Source organism: Pituophis catenifer, unplaced genomic scaffold (assembly GCF_029215685.1).
Source record: "Pituophis catenifer annectens isolate HBS135680 unplaced genomic scaffold, rPitCat1.0.hap2 SCAF_3, whole genome shotgun sequence".
Taxonomy (NCBI): domain Eukaryota; kingdom Metazoa; phylum Chordata; class Lepidosauria; order Squamata; family Colubridae; genus Pituophis; species Pituophis catenifer.
Window position 1 is genome coordinate 131067561 of NW_027256883.1, and position 18122 is coordinate 131085682.

At 37.3% G+C, this 18122-nt stretch overlaps 1 protein-coding gene across 1 annotated transcript; it reads left to right on the forward strand.

Annotated features, from left to right (window-relative positions):
- Window positions 1-994: 994 nt before the first annotated feature.
- LOC139315048 (small ribosomal subunit protein uS10-like) lies at window positions 995-10932 on the forward strand. The gene is made up of 2 exons (XM_070941072.1): window positions 995-1094; window positions 10503-10932. Exons 1-2 carry the CDS (start codon window positions 995-997, stop codon window positions 10886-10888), a joined length of 486 nt encoding a protein of 161 aa, XP_070797173.1. The 3' UTR covers window positions 10889-10932.
- The last annotated feature ends 7190 nt before the right edge of the window (window positions 10933-18122 follow it).

Genomic DNA, 18122 nt, shown 5'->3' on the forward strand with positions numbered 1-18122 from the left:
TCCATTCAACCAATCTACAGTATTATTTTTTCCTCTCTCTCCCAGATTCATAGCTGTTTTTCAAATCATTGCTCCCTGCAGCACTGGAGAAGCTGTAACATTTTTCGGGAACAGCCTTTACGATCTAATGTTGCTTCCCATTTTACTGTCAGTAGCATTTTATTTCCATGTTAGTATCGCTCCTGCCTCAGTTTCTAGGCACACAGAATTTCCAAAATCAGATCTGACTTTTTTTTTAAAAAAAAATCTGGTATTTGTGATCTGGTGAGCATGTATTCTACCCTTGGTGTTTAGGGCCTATATTAAATTTGTATTTACTGGGGGAAAGGCACCTCTCTTCTAAAATAGCAGATATTGGATAACCATTAAAGGCACTTTTAGCAATATGAAAAAAACCATCTTTTGGTTTCATTCTTTATGAACGACATTTGGGGAAATCTTTTAAACAATACTTTATTGAGGGAGCTGATGAGTGAGTCTCCCCTTATAAAACAATGAAGATGAGTCTAGGTTAATGTATACACATGGCTTGTTGTTCCCTCATCTGCCACATAGTTTGAAAGATGGGTTTATGTGGATACATTATTTATATCATCCAGGACTTTCTAATTCTGAGAAAACCATCATGTCCATAACAATAGCACTTTGACTTATATACCACTTCATAGTGTTTTACAGCACTCTCTAAGCCAGGGGTGTCAAACTTGCGGCCCGTGGGCCGGATATATCATGTGTTGTTGGCCCCACCCCCACCCGGTTTAGCGAAGGGGAAGTCACATGATGCTGCACGACACACGACAGGAGTTTGATACCCCTGCTCTAAGCGGTTTACAGAGTCAGCACATTGCCTCCAACAATCTGAGTCCTCATTTTACCAACCTGGAAAGACTGGAAGGCTGAGTCGACCTTGAGCTGGTCAGGATCAAAGGAATCGAACTCTTGGCAATGTGAGCAGAGTTAGCCTGCAATACTGCATTCTAACCACTGCGCCACCATGGCTCTTAATGTATGGGAGAAGACTACAGAAGACATCCTATATTCCAGAAGAGCCATGCCAAGTCATCCTAGTTGTCAAATGAAACGTCTGCAAGAGAGTAACCAAGCTCAGAGAGCACCAAGGATATTGCATGTCATCTTTCTTTAAAATGGGTTCATTGGGGTTTCTTTAATCTATATCTATTGTAGTGGGTGTTCGGCTAAAGTAATTCTTCACCAGCTGAAGGCAAATAAAAGAGTTGCCATTCTAAGAATGCTGATACCTCAGTTATGAATGCAGTTGGAGTCACCGGTTGACAGTAAGGAAAAGTCCAATCATTCTGTAAGGATTTTCTAACTTTTCCCATAGGGATTCCAGCTTCAAGTAGGAATCACTAACACAACCAATCTTGTGTTTTACACTTCTACTCCGTTAGCACTTAAATCAATGTGCTGCAGCAGCTAGTAACCTGCTGGTATTGTAAGTGTCCTTAAATCCTGTTTCTGTGGCTACAGAATGTAGCTTTTTTTCCTGTCTCTAAATATGTTGAATCAGAAAGTCTTCCCCTTTCTCCTTTCCCTGATGCTTTCCTGTATGGCTTTTGGCTTTTGGTTTTTGCTTCTCAGGAAGGGAGCTAAAACAGTTTGAATTCTTAACTTGCTAGTCCCTGGCTCAAAAGGGCCCCTATAAAAGCCTAGGAAAAGATTTTCTAAATCTGTTATCTGTTTGAATTTTACATAGAGGCAGTAATCTCACCAATGTTTTCTGGTTACTTGCAATATATAGATTTGTACTCCAAAAGGCCTCCGGATATATTTTTTCTTACTATTTTTTTTTTTTTTTGGGCTAAGCACGTTGAATCATAACCCATTGTTAGGGAAGCAGAGGTTCATCTAACATCCTAAACCAAACAAAGCAATCATATTGTAACTTATCATGATAGCCTGGTGTTCACTTCATGTTAAAATGCTGGGCTTTGGCCAGTATGGTTTTTAAAGTGTGGTTTATGGTTTAATGAGTTGTGTGAACATAGCAATTTCAATCTGGATGTTTTATCTATAGCAGACCACCTATGCTCCTTCATGTTTACTTTGCCAGTTCTAAACATCAAAGCAGCAAACCATCTTACGGTTAATTTGTTTAAATCTATTGATTAGGGAACTCCAAAACATTTCTGCTAATTATTATTTGTCTAAGAATATAAGCACTACTTGCTTTAATATTTAATCTCGCTATAGGAATCCTCATGGAGTCAGCATGCTGTAGATGGATCTGCAATTCAAAGATTTTCTAGGCAGCACAGCAAAGGCCGTGGATTTCTGCTCAACTGCTGGTTAAGGAAGGCTACTTTAGGGTTTTAATTGTATGACTAAATCAATATCTGATCTAAGAGTACAACCATATAGCTAGGCTTATCCAACACATTAAGGAAGGGACACCAATAGGATAGCAATAGCAATAGCACTTAGACTTATATACTACTTCATAGTATTTTACAGCCCTCTCTAAGCAGTTTACAGAGTAAGCATATTGCCCCCAACAATCTGGGGCCTCATTTTACTGACCTCAGAAGTATGGAAGGCTGAGTCAACCTTGAGCCAGTGAGATTCAAACTGCTGAACTGATGGTAGCCAGAAGTCAGCAGGAGTAGCCTGCAGTACTGCATTCTAACCACTGTGTCATGTTAGAGTTGTCTCTTTGCTGCCATCTAGTGATCAACAGAACTGTTTGCAGATAAGATCTGGCAATCTACACTCTGAGTTGTTTTCCATTAGACACCAATGCTGCAACAAAGCAAAACAAATACTATACTATGGAAGGCTGAGTCAACCTTGAACCAGTCAGAATCGAATTCCTGGCAGGGAACAGTGAGTTAGCCTGCAGTACTAACTCTAACTTAGGAGCCACCATGGCTCCTAAGACAGGACAGTGTCTGACAGGACAATGGGGCTCTACCACCTATGCACTTTTTCAAAAATGCTCTGAGGCTTGCAGCAATGGGATTTAATGAAGAGCTTCAAAAAATCAAAGTTAGGAAATTGAAAAATAACCACCAAACATTTAATCAAAAGAAATGTCATATAAAAGTTACTTGAAACTTCCTGGTCTGGATCATATGTGTAGACAATAGGGCTAATGCCATTATTAGAGGGAGATTCGTAAGATGAGTATTTAGGTATTTATTATGAGAATTGTTTGCATAGAATAAAAATGTCCACAATGTGTATTGAATTAAGAGAGGGGGGGGAAATGACCAAAAATCACCAGAGAGTTTGGTTGAGTAGAAATTTTAATCTTGACTTGTTCATATGTCTCTGATTTTTAATCACTATGCAGCCCCACTGCCTATCAATCGTTTCTTTAGCTTTCTGAATTGGTCCAAACTTGCATACTATAAGGTTGTGTTACTAAAATTCAGGGTATTTTATATATGGTAGGCATGCGTGAATCCAACTGCAGTATTTGAATTTCCAAATCGATTTGAAAAATTGAATTTATTTGAGGCAGACCTTTGAATCAGTTCAGATAATCGATCCAGTCTGGTTATAAACTTTGTATTGATTCAGTAAATTGAAAACAATTTGATTTGAACTTTTAAAGTAATTCAAAAGAATGGGCTTTTGCATGTGCCAAAGTCTTTAAAATCTCCTAATCTTTCTAATGTCATTAAGAAGTACTCAGTTGGGTACACCTGAAGCAATACTTCAGATTGCTTCAAGCACCTTGTTTTGAAAGTATAATCAAACTATGGAGTCTTTGCTGTTCTCCAAGTTTAGTTGTTTGCTTGCAGACATTTCATTACCTAATTAGAAGATATTATTATTATTATTATTATTATTATTATTATTATTATTATTATTATTATTAATTTAATTTGTATACCGCCCTTCTCCAACAGGACTCAGGGCGGTGAACAGCCACGGTAAAAACACAACATATAAAATCATCAGTGCTAGTGAGTGTGGGATTTGCTCCTTTTTTATATCCAATGTTGTGGGTGGGGTTTAGAAGTATCTTGAAAGGCATTGCTCTCTGCTTAATTGATTGTCTAATGTTTTCTTCCTCGTTGCTATTATTTGTAACTAAGATATCCTTTATTTTCTTTTTGAGAAGTCCCAAACGGCTACAATATCTTGGCCTTTAAAGTTTTCTTCCCAAGGAACTTCTGTACTATTTCCTTTAGTTTATTGATGTTGGCCTTTCTAAAACCCATGGATGGTAACTAACATTTTTTTTAACCATGTTTTTTTCATTGAATTGATTGAATCACCTTCAAGTCAAACTTCTGAGTTGAAATAACATGATCTTAATGTGTATTCCTCAAGATTGCATTTATTTTCCGGAACAAGAGCAGCCTATATGTGGCTTCTTCAGAGATGCATATAGCTACTTGAGTAAAGCTTTCATGGTTTTAAGAGATAGCTAGAGAGACTCAGGAGTGTTTTTATTGGAGGAAAACATCATAAATGAACAGGTCTTCCTTTTCTATTTACCCTCTTCCCACAAGCATGCTTCAGCCAGTGTTTTTTTTTAAATATTTCAAGGCTATGTTTTATGGCTTTTAATAAGGATTTAGCCTTTGACATTAATCTGATGCCCTTTGCCCATTACATGTTAAACTGTAAATTAAAAAAGACCCACTGGTTGAGAAAAATAGATGTATAACACAACAGGATAAAACATTGGTTGGGTATCTATGCACATCCTGAAATTAAACAAGGATTGAATAATAGTCTCCACAATTATTGTATTACATATGGACTTGTGGATTGAGAATATCTCAAGACCATGATGTTTGGTATCAATACTTATTTATCTGTGATTTGTCAATAATATTGCAGATAATATATTGGAGGAGGGGAAGATCATATAATAACATAATTCCATTTCCTTCTTGTGTTACCATAGCAGGCAGTAGCACTCAGCCATCTTTTTGATTATCTGTCATCAATTGTCTGTTGATTCTTAGTAACCACATAGATAGATTCTTTCCAGGACAATCTGTTCTGGAAAATCCAGGTCCTTCAAATCTTCCAGTGTTGTATCCATTGCCTCTATAGCTTAATCCATTCACTTTGCTTCTGGAAATCCACTCCTCTTTCCTTCCACCTTCCCAGCATTAGAGCCTTCTTCAAAGAGCTTGGTCTTCATATAATATGCCCAATGTAGGGTGATTTGAACCTGGTCAATTGCACTTCAAATAAGAGTTCTGGGTTGATGATCTATTTGTTTTCTTGGCTACCCTGGTATTCTCAGGAGTCTTTTCCAAGATCAAAGTTCAAAAGTGCCATTGTTCTTGGTATCCTGCTTCTTCAAAGTACAGTTTTAGGCACTTCAGAAAAGCTAAATGTTGATTAAAGACCACTGGAAAATACTAGTGCTTTAGAATAGATGAGGAAGTAAATAAACAAATAAACAAAAATAAGAGCAAACCACTTCTGTAATGTTGACAACAAAACAAACTGGATATGTCCATATAATCCACCAGGAGCTACTTTTAAATTCTGAAGTGATATATTCAGTGTTATATTACTGTTATTATTCATGCTGTAATTTGCTTCAAAATACTCTTGAGTAATATTACATTTCCTGAATTGAAATAGTGCTGTTTTTGCATGATGAGGGTGTAAATGCTGCTCTTTGTCCATCTGACAAATCTAAGAAAGAATAGGTGATTTTAACTTAGCTTCTGCAAAAGAAAGCAAGTTTTAATTTGCTTTCAAACACCATGTATTACAAAAGCTATGGGCAAGGATAGAGTGGAAAAACCTGAAAACTATCATTCCACATGAAAATTAATATGTGGATTGGCTGATTGTACAGCTCCATAATGGAAGAGGCAGAATTTATATTTATATAGAAATAGAATTTCCCCAGTGGTGGGATTCAAGTAATTTAACAACCGGTTCTCTGCCCTAATGATTTCTTTCAACAACCAGTTTGCCAAACTGCTCAGAAAATTAATAACTGGTTCTCCCGAAGTGGTGCGAACTGGCTAAATCCCACCACTGGATTTCCCTATTTTCAAAGATACGTTGTTGGAAACAGTTGATAATTGTTTTCCAACCTTTTCCCAGATACTGAAGATGGAATGATCAAAGCATTGTTCCTGGTGGTGCCCTGGACAGACTTATCCTACATAAATATTGTAGTCATAGACCAGAGTACATAACAGGAAAATGAAAGAAAATATCCATAAAATATAATAACTGAGAAAAGTTCAATATACTATATCTTTTATGTGCTCTTAACAGAGTGAAACAGAACATATCCAGGAAGTGTAATGATAGTCCTGTGAAGTCATCTTCAGCCCAATTAAAGGGACAGTCTTTAACCTATTGCGGATGTTCAAATTCGTGCACTCTTTTCTAACTGTAAGAAAAGGGGAGAATGACAAGATAATTACACAAAACAACTGGCATTTTGATGAAACAAGTATGCAATTGTATTATAATAATTGCAGTTTATTGTAATTATATAAATTAGCTGTACCCACATAACCTATAATATATTTTTGATTTGGCATCATAGTATATAACGAGCTGACCATGATAATTGTTCATTCTCAGATTAGGTTCAAACATCTCCTCTTTCTTTCATGGACAATTATAGGTGGGCCTGGTCCATAATTTAGGATGGCTGTCAATTTTATAAGCACTTAAAAAGTTGTGCATTTTCCCCCCATAAATTTATGAAGGTGACTTTTAAAACATTTAGCAGAGAAAAAACAAAAGTAATGCATTTACCCATCCAGATGGAAGCTTCAAAACCCAAGATTTGAATCCATGCATGTTCAGCCATTTTGTGGAACTCTTTTCAGGGTTACTATTTATTTGTTTGTTTGTTTGTTTGTTTAAATTCCTCTGCCAATCTGTTGCAACATAGTCTGCACTGTCTTCAAAATATTTAACTTAAACACATGGATATGTGTTTTATCATTAATGTTTATAATATCCATATTTTGTAAAATAAAACATGAAGAAAATAACTTGTTCTCTTTTTTTAAAAAAATCAAATATGGTTAGAAGTAAAATTAACAAATATGTTTACTCTAAAACAATAAACCACAATTTAAAAAATTGATTTGTTGTAAGTTAAAACAGACCTTTTCCCATTTCTGTTTTTATTATGTTATTAATCTGTATTACAGAGGCTTAGTCAGTATTCATGGTTAAGTGAATTGCAGAAACATTACGATCTTTTGAAAAAAATGACAACTTAGCCTGGAAACACTAATTTTTGTACTGGAACCACAAAATCTTTCCCTTAGCGTTTGGAGATATTTTAATATGCTGCATTTCAGAGGTAAGCCCTTTCTTCTTTCTTTGCCCTTAAAATGAGGGAAGGAGTAGGGTCCAGGAAAATGAAATAGAGCCTTGTGAAGAAACTTAGCAGTGTAAGTGGAACAGTGGTGGGTTTCAAATATTTTTACTACCGGTTCTGTGGGTGTGGCTTGGTGGGCGTGGCATGGCTTGATGGGCGTGGCTTGATGGGCGTGGCAGGGGAAGGATACTGTGAAATCTCCATTCCCTCCCCAATCCAGGGGAAGGTTACTGCAAAATCCCCATTTCCTCCTGATCAACTGGGAGGCAGAGAATAGATGGGGGCAGGGCCAGTCAGAATTTTTACTACCGGTTCTCCGAACTACTCAAAATTTCTGCTACCAGTTCTCCAGAACTGATCAGAACCTGCTGAAACCCACCTTTGGAGTGGAAGCTATTCAGACCTAACATTGGGCAAGGATAGGCAGTCACTTCAGATCTTTGGTGTGTCGGGTTACTTGTTCTGGGTGATTATTTATTTATTATTAGATTTTTAACCCTCCTATAGTTCAAGGTGGTGAACAGACATAATATTCCTTCTTCCTCCTATTTTTTTCACAATAATGATCCTTGTGAGGTGGGCCTAAAATCACCCCATTGGCTTTCATGCCTAGTATAATTCACAATCTCCTAGGTTTTATGCCAGCACCTTAATCACTACACCGAACTGGCTCTCCTATTATTTTTAAAGTTTTGAGGAAGAGGCTGCTGAAGTGATTTAAGGAGCAATTGGATATGAACTGAGACAAATGGTGAGAGACCATCTTGTTAGATATAGCCATCTGGTCTAGTCATTGAGAAGTGGCTTACTGAATATAATTTCATATACCACCTTTGCATAAAATTGTAATGGGCAGAAGGAATGACCCTGAGGAACAGGAGGAAGACCTGCTACAAAAACAAAGGTCAGATAAAAGAAGTTTGGGGCAGATCTATAATCTGAGAAAATGCTTCAGAGAAGCCCCTGATTCTTCCCCCTTCTCCAAAGGGACTTTGGTGTCTCGGTCTGGTCTACTTTTTTTTTTATTTGATTTATATGCCACCCTTCTCTGGAGACTCAGGGCGGCTTACAATGCATTAAGCAATAGCCTTCATACTTTTGTATATTTTATACAAAGTCAGTTTATTGCCCCCACAATCTGGGTCCTCATTTTATCTACCTTAGAAAGGATGGAAGGCTGAGTCAACCTTGAAGGCCTGACCAAATTAAAAAGCCTGGACTAAAAGGGAGGCATTTCTGTACAAATAGTCATCAACTTGCAACTATTTGCACTGGAAAAAGTGACTTATGATCATCCTCACATCAGGGGTGAAATGCTCCCGGTTCAGTGGTTGGTGGTTCGGAGAACCAGTAGCGATGGCGGCGTGAGGCTCTGCCCACCCGCCCAGTCATCATTACTTCCTGGTTTTAACCAGGAAGTAACCTGTTTTTTACCCTCTGTGCATGCGCAGAGGATTCGCACAAGCACATGATGCGCGTGGGGGGCATGCATTTCTGAACCGGTTGGGAAGGTAAGTAGATTTCACCCCTGCCTCACACTTATGACCATCTCAATATCTCCAAAGTCATGTAATCAACATTCGGGTGTTTGACAAGTGGCATGTATTTATAGCAGCTGCAGCATCCTGGAGTCTTGTGATCACCATTTGTGACATTCCCAGCCGGCTTCCAGCAAGCCATGGGGCCAGACTCACTTAATGACCATGTAATTCACCTAACAACTGCAGTAATTCGCTTAACAATCATAGCAAAAAAGGTCATAAAATCAGACGTGGCTCGCTTAATAACCGCCTTGTTGAGGAAGGGAAATTCTTTTCCCAATTCTGGTTATAAATTGAGGATTTCCATGTATTGTGGAGGGTGCTGGCCTGGTTCCTCCTCTTCTGGCATTACAGAAGATACTAAAAAGAGACATTTAGCCTGAGCTGAGTATTCCAAGCAGCCCTTTAGTTTTCTTTTATGCCTTGACTTTATCTGTTTCTTATTTCTTTATGCACTGCCCAGAGTCCGAATGATTGGGATGGTTTATAATACCTTCAAAGAAACTAATCAATTAAACCACCTGAAGTAACGTGTTTTAAAAATTACTAAATAATTCAAAATACTGAAAAGTTGTGTGCTCATTTTTTTTTTAAACTTTTAATTTATTTCTACTAATTCTAGATCAGTGTGGGGATGAGATGGAGTGGGCTTATGAATTAACAGTGGAAAATGTTACATAAATCAGGCATTCAGAGATCTATGACTTTGCTAGTGTTGAAACAAAATGCAAATGGAAGGATGCATTGAAAAATTGGATTAATGGGAATAATGCGGCAGGAAAAGTGGAAATTTTTGCCTTTCACTTCAGGCAGCAAAATATACTGCTTAGGCTGGATGGGAACATTCAGTAGTCATTTAGTGTTCAGGGAAATTCACTTTGCAGATGTTTGAAATACACCCAGGTCACTTTATCTTTCAGGGTTGAGCTTTGACGTTTGAAACAGATGCCAGCACTGGTAAGCCTTGCTACAAATAGTATTCATTATATATTTGGTTGCCTGTTATTCTCCATCAATTCCCAACAAAATGGATGATATGAATATTTTAGTCTTGCCTTATATAAATCATACTTTGGAAATTCTGTTTGAGGACAGAACCTTTCATCTTTAGGGCTTGACTTTTTCTTCAAAAAATTCAAAAGGTGTGCATAGTTTGGCTTCAGTAAGAAATGGATCAGCAATAAAAAAAGGTACAGAATATATTGTACTAACATCAGAATATAAAAAGACTGGTTTCCATGCTTTAACATTTTTCTAAAAATTTGTAACATTATACTTGAGATCCAAAGCAAAGATGATCCCTGACAATTTGTGTCAGCTCCAATCAAAATATTTCTTGAATCATTTTAGCAGCACCTTCCTCAAAACTTTAAAAATAATATAAGAGCCAGTTTGGTGTAGTGGTTTAAGGTGCTGAGCTAGAAACCAGAAGACTGTGAGTTCTAGTTCCATCTGTAATAGATTTTTATGTTTGTCCTTTCAAGGGCTTTATCAGAGCCATGGTGGCACAGTGGTTAGAATGCAGTTTTGCCACCGACTGCCAGCAGTTCAATTCTCTCCGGCTCGTTTTTTGGGCAGTTGTCTGTGCTGCGGTTCCTTCTTTGTTTCCTGACTCACTGCTGTTCCCTGGGCCTCTGGTACTCACTTTGGCTGGGATTAAGTCGGTCAGGAAGGCTTTGCGGCAACTAAGGCATTTAAAGTTACTAGGAAGGCCCCTGTGGAACAAGAAGTAGCAATTCACCGAATCAGAATTTCTTTGACAAGTCGCAATGTGAAGTCTCTTGAAAAGGTTTGTGCAGATCTCATCAGAGGTGCTAAAGAAAAAAATCTAAAAGTGAAAGGGTCTGTTTGCATGCCTACTAAGACTCTGCAAATCACTACGAGAAAAACACCATGTGGTAAAGGTTCCAAAACTTGGGATCGTTTCCAAATGCGTATACATAAGCGCCTCATTGATTTACACAGCCCTTCAGAGATTGTCAAACAGATAACTTCTATCAGCATTGAGCCTGGGATGGAAGTTGAAGTTACTATTGCTGATGCTTAAATGATTGTTACATGTATCAATAAAAGCTGTTAAGTTTTTATCATTTAAAAAAAAAATTCTCTCTGGCTCAAGGTTGACTCAGCCTTCTAGCCTTCCGAGGTTGGTAAAATGAGGACCCAGATTGTTGGGGGCAATATGCTGACTCTGTAAACTGCTTGGAGAGGGCTTTTAAGCACTGTGCTATTGCTATCATCTTCATTGTTCTTCTCCAGTGATGCTCAGGTTTGGCTTTGTCCAGAACAGAATGCAATATTTTATATGCAGTTTGGCCATGCAGAATAAAGAGAAATGATTACTTCTTTTCTTTTTGACATTATGATGTCATTAGGGACTGTCTTTGCTTATTTGGCAGTAGCATCACACTGTTGGCTAACGTTCAGCTTGATATCCACATAGATCTTTTTCACATGTACTGCTGCCTATTGTGATTTCCCCATTCTATATTGATTTTCCTACCCAAATGTAAGACTTCCCTTTTTTGTGCTTCTTGCCTAATGTTCCAGCTTCTCAAGACCTTACTTCATCTTGATACTGTTCTCTAATTATTTGTTGTACTGGACCTGCAGCATTGCTAAGAGAATTATTTTGAGAAATTGGAAAAGTAATAACATTATTGCTAGTAAGGACTGAATTCAAGAGACATGTGAGATTTGTTTTTTTGGAACGACAATTTTATCTGGTAATCAAAAATGACTCAATGTGTTTTTCTGTGGCATAGATTTTATGATATTTTGCAATATTAGACAATGATTAAAATTACTTTTTTAATAAGTTAATTATGGGGCTTCATGATTATAAGCCTCTTTTTTGCTGTTGTTCCTTGAAATTGTATCATTTTTTTTAAAGTTTCCCATTCTTCTGTGCTTCAAAGGAGGAACTCTGATCACCCTGTAATAGGTGCCATATTGACATTGTTACCATTCCTTGTGGATATTCATGATTCATTTCTAAGAAAGATCCCAACAGCAGCAACCACCTTTTTTGAGTGAAGGCATCTGCTGCTGCTTCTTTTTTAACTTTCAGGGTGAACTCTGTGCATTCATCCACAGTGCAAACAGCTTCTTCTTCCTCTTCCTGATAATTCATTTACTGTAATAATTCACAAAAGAACAAGAGGAATTTGCTTATAAAAGACAAAGATAAGATAATCTTTATTATCAGTTTTTCTGTGAATGCGTGCACGCATACACACACACACATGAGAAGGGGTGGGGGACAGAGAGAGCTCTCCATTCTTATTCCCAAGTCAAAAAAAGTAAACCAACTCTTTTATACCTCCTCTACCAATATCATCCTTTTTTAAAAAACCCTGGTTCACTTGAGATATTACCCTCACTGACCCAGATGCTCTGTGGATTATAACTTGACAAACTCTCAAGCAAAATATGAGCATTCCAACATTCAAATCTTCTCACTCATTTTCCTAGTAACTGATATTCAGGGATATATTTTGCCTGATCCACAGTTTCTATGACTGGGTAGTTATCATGGCCATCCTCCATAAATTTATCTAGGCCTCTTTTAACATAATCTAATTGGTGGTCATGTCTGCGCATTCTGATAGCCAATTTCATAATTTAATCTACTATAAATTATTAAGAAAAAGTATTTGATGTTCTTTGTCCCAAATATGACTTACCATTTATTCACTGCATTAAATCAGTGGGAGATCTCTGTGTTGCTATTCTATATTGCATCCAAGTCTCAGAGCAGAAAATATCCTTTAATGTCAGACAATGGCAATGTGTTCTTATAAATATTGAAAAAGGGCAGCTTGAATTCTTTATAGGCGTAGTTAAAACACAGTGGAAAAAATGCAGTTCACTGTATTCACAGACTCAAACGTGTTTGTTTCTTGCCTGAAATTATCCTGCTAATTTGCTTTTATTTAACTATGCTTTTGCCACACATTGTTTTTTTCCAGAAATCTGAGCACATACTTCACCATTAAAAATTCCCTCTGAAATATTGAACCCCCACTGAGAAAATTATCTCAAAAGGTTAACACACTAAGGCTTAAATGTAAAATGTCAATGGACAACTCATGTTCTCCCTTCCTCTTCTCCCTTTTATTTTTTATTTTTTAAATCACCTGCAGACTAGTAATCAGAGTTTTAAGTACCAGGGACACTCCCAAACATCAGGAATATTTTGTAGAGTGGATGATTTTTGCTCCCCTCATGTCTTATCTCTACAGAGATAATGCTTTTACCTGGAGAAGCACTGTTTTCCTTTCCAAATTTTCCTCCATGAACTGTTCAAGGCAACAAGACAATTTAAATCAATGAACAATTGTCTAGGTGAAAAACGGAGGGCAGCAAGAATTAATGAAATGCTAGCTCTCGGTTTAAGCATTGCCACTGGGGTCTGATGTCAGTCATTGCCGTTCTGGAGGATGCAATGATAGCAGCCAGGAGTGAAAAGGAAGAAAATGGGAATGCCCATCTGCTTGCCTGCGTTGCAATGTAATAACAGGGACTGAGGTGGCCTCTCACGCGTTGGGTCAGTGGCTGCTTGATATTACTGCTACTAGCACGACTATTTAACGTTTATTGCTTCTTCACATCAGGGGGTAATATTTCAGCAGGGCTATAGAAAAATATAATTTTAAATCATTGTTATGCCTCTGTCCCTGATGGCAGGGCACAGGTGAAAATCATTAAGTGATAAACTATGGCCAGTCAAGGCAGGTGGATGGTGATATGCGGAGGGCGGCTGCTGAGGAACCACTCAAGGAGTAGCTTTACTATAGACTTAACAGTCTCTTGTGTTGTGGAAGGCAGATGTGTTAAATGGACAGAAGAAGATTTGGCTAGAAAGTTGGGGTAGATTCCTTCTCCTGATGCCCATACGTACATAAATGTTTGTGTGTGTGTGTGTGTGTGTGTGTGTGTGTATACACAACCTCCTGTCCATACACACCCATATCCATATCCATATCTATATCCATATCCTCTTTCTACTCTTCTACATTCATCATCTGAGCTGGTAGAAGTTGAAGGGATTTGGGGAGGGGTTTCCCAGATGCCCAACTTCTCCTATCTGGTTCAGGTGAATTTTTTATCCTTTGTTTCCTTAACAACTTGGTTTCGTCTTATCTATCTCCTGAAGAGGTATTCTAGACAAGATTCCTGACTTTTTGTCTGCCCTGCTAATATGCCTACTTTATCTTTCGGTACGGCAGCTTCAGCCTAGTCTCACAGTGGATTGGATTTTTTTTTTTTTTTATGATTTCAAGTCATTGTTGACTCTAGGCAACTGCCTGATTGGTAAAGGTTTTTTTTTTTTTTAAGGTGGCTTGCCCTTGGTTGCTTCCTTGGGTTGAAAGAGAGGGACTTCCACAAAGTCACCCAGCTGAATTTGTGCTTAAGGCAGGATTAGAACTCACAGCCGCCCTGGTTTCTGGCAGGATACTGTAAAATCTCCATTCCCACCCCACTCCAGGGGAAGGTTACTGCAAAATCCCCATTTCCTCCCGATCAGCTGGGACTTGGGAGGCAGAGAATAGATGGGGGCCGGGCCAGTCAGAGGTGGTATTTACCGGTTCTCCGAACTACTCAAAATTTCTGCTACTGATTCTCCAGAACTGGTCAGAACCTGCTGTATACAACCTCTGCTCCATAGACATAATTTTTAAGACAAATATACAACTTATGTACATGAAGTATGCGGATATTGAACTTGTTATCATTATATCTTCATGTTATATTCATCATGCAGAAGTCAGGAGTTAGAGCCCATCACTGTGAAGTACTTCCAAAGGATGTGTAGATTGTCAGCATGAATCTAACCTGCATCTTTTTGGAGCATTATTCCAGTCCATTTGTAGTGATAGGTGCAACAGATTCTTTTTTAAAGTTAAAAAAAACCCCTGTGTTTGCGTTTTCTAAAGTTACGATAAATACCATAAAACATCATATTTATTCAAATTTTCCTGATGTAGACCTTTTAGGTACATTTATATTATTTCGGTATAATACATTTCACTGGGATAAACTCATGTTTATAATTTAGTTTTATTATCCACTGTTGGAAACTACTGCTGTGCAATAACCTAGAATTCACTTAGAATTGTCTGCAGTTCATCAAAGAAACTACATTGTTTTCCAGCAACACAGGGGCTACTGTGAGGAGGCTTTCCTTCTAGCCACAGTAGCTTGGAAATGATGCAGCTGCTTTCATGAGTTACAGACAGATGTTGCGTTCCTCTGTATTCTGAAGTACAGTAACTTTTCTAAATCAAATCCAAAGCATTGCACAGCTATTTTGGAAAGGTGTTGTTGTTTTAGATATCTTTTTCACAAACCATTGAGGGAATATGTGTACTTTTCATGAGAAAGAATGATATACTAGTGAGACTACTAGGCCCAAAGTTGGAAAACTACTAAAATACCCACAATGGAGAAGTGAACTGTGAAGATGATAAAAATGGCTAAGTTGACCTCTTTGAGGAAGGAACAACTGCTACGTTTATAAAAGGCTGGTAACTCTTTATGGACTTTTAAAAAAATAAGCAAAAATGAATTGGTGATTTCAGCATTTATTGATTAAAAGTGGTTGTTTATGAGAAGAAGGAAACCATGTTATGTAATCTGAGAGGGCAGAAATTGTATTAATCATGTTTGCAATTGCTGCAGAGAAACTTGGAAGTTGCTTTTTAAAACCTTTTTTTTTTTTGCTTTAACTTTTACTGTTTCTCATACTTTTCTTATACTTTTTCATATCTTTTTCTGTTTTCTATCTTTCTCTTTACAATTCTGTAGTTTTTAATCATGTACAACATTCTTGGCTCTTGGATTAGATTCTATGGCAGACTAGTCATATCCAAAGGAGTGGAGATGGCATTATCAGTGGCCAGGAGTGAATTCTGGCTGGCTGAGTCTCTCTGGATAAAGGAGAGACAAAGAGATCACCCACTTTCACCCCAGATATCTGCTCCTCATGAGGAGACTATGGCAATCAAAGGATCTTGCCATCTTCTTGTGAGTACAGCAGTGGGGGATGAAGGCGAGATAGTGTGCTCATAATCGCAGCACAGTCTTTTTAAGGACATTAGCTTTGCTCAAAGCCTCATTTTCTTAATCACTGTTAGATGTAATTAATATACAAGTTAAAGAGAGGCCTTCGAACCAGCAGTAGAAAGAAAATAACCACCCAGTGAGTCAGCCTTTCCTCTAGATTACAACAAAAAAAAAAAAAAAAGAGAGAGAGAGAGAGAGAGAAGAAAATGACATCTTTAAAGACCTTAAATTAATAGCAAAAGGCTTACAAAAATTTTGACATAAGGAAGTTATAAATGGGTGGGAGGGAGGGAATAAATTTGAAAGGTTAATATTTTGTCAAAAGTGCTTTTGATATTATTTAGAACTAACTTGATAAAAAGATCAGGCATTTCTGTGAATGTTGATCATTTAACTTCAAAAGGAAAAGACAATTAGTGGGATTTACAAAACAAAGAGATAAATGTAATATGAGGTAGACTGTGTAGTAAGATTACAAAGAATTTAGCTTTCAATAGTTTTCATATCCACGGTTAAGAAAAAAGATTTAAGGTAGATAACAAGACATTTGTAACTGAACTTCAGAAGACAGAATTTGGAGTTGAGTATGTACAAAAGATGAACATGGAAATGCTAAAATATTTAAACCTTTACTGAAATTTGAAGAGGAAAAAGAATAAGTAAAAGGGCATATGATAAAATGGGCTAAGAACTTTGGATTTAATGTTGGTAGGACGGTAGGAAAACGTGGCTGAAAGGACTGAAATATATATATGATGTTACGACTTAAAAAGACAATTTTTATAAAGCGATGTACCATTGGTCCATGATTACAGAAAAATTATATACCCTGTTTCCCCCAAAATAAGACATCCCTTGATAATAAGCCCAATCGGGCTTTTGAGCGCATGGCAATAAGGCCAAGCACTTATTTCAGGGTTCAAAAAAAATAAATAAGACAGAGTCATATTTTCAAGGAAACACGATAGAATGAGGGGAAAATGCCTTCTTTTTCCATCTGGTGTATTTAATTAAAAATTAATCTTATTTAATTAAAAATTAGATTAATTTAATTTATTTATTCTCTTCTGACACGAGTCTTATAATTGTCTCACCTCAGGTAATGACCTGATTCGGAAGTGACTCACATTGAAGCATGAGACCAGTCCATTCACTGCTAATCAGAATATCATCAGTATTTAAAATGTTTATCCTGTATTTTCTCCTAGCTGCGGAAAATCTCTCCAGTCCCAGCAACATTAGCACATGGGAACAGTACAGAACAATAACAGGACTTTCATATGACCTCAGAATTTTAAATTGTTTAGCATAGCATATTTGTGATGTTTTAATAAAAGGTATAGCATGAATGATTTTCCCACCTCAGACAAGGTGAGGTAGGCAAGGCCCCTTGAATGGTGATGAGGAAAAAAAGAAATAAGGTGGAAAGACTTGGGGACTGAAATGTGACACTCATCTATTCTTTAATCTTTCATAAGGCTTTGACTCTTCTGTAACCTTTGTTGAGATGGCACACAAAGTCACAGTACTGTACACGTCTCCTGTCACTCTCCAAGACACATATTGCAATGTTTATCTTTTTATCCATATGCCCTGTGTGTTTTCATGTGAGTACTTTTATAGCTGGCTTTTCCTCACAGCTGGCTTTATTCCCTTTGACACTGTGTTGTACTGGCACAGCTTTGTGACAGCTGCAAAATATGTTTCAGATGACATGTTTGACTTTGGTGACATGACAAGGAAAATAATTTAAAGTTTCTCCTGCTTGAACAGAATACTTAGCAGGTCATCAGTAACTATCAGATGATAGAAACTGCTATTTGGGATCCAGATGAGTTCTGGAAGGCATCTTGTGGGGTTCTGTATTAATGAAATAATCCAAGAATTTGATGTCTACTTATATTATGGATATGTTGTATTTCCTAACTCATGTGCTGAGAGCAATTTTCTTCCTCTTTTACACTAGAGCAAACTACACATGTAATATTATAATAGGTTAATTCTTCTGACAGGGGGGAAAAGTTACTTCCATTTACAGCAGATGGCAATGAGTAAAAGTCAGTTTCCATGTTATTTTTTCCTGATGGTGCCAGCATTCCCAGAATAATTTAATCACTCCGTAACTGGAAAAAAAAAATCTGTATACATGCAGTTTTTAAAACAAAACTATATCCATTCTTATGCATGAGGGAAAAAAGGCACTTTTGCAATAT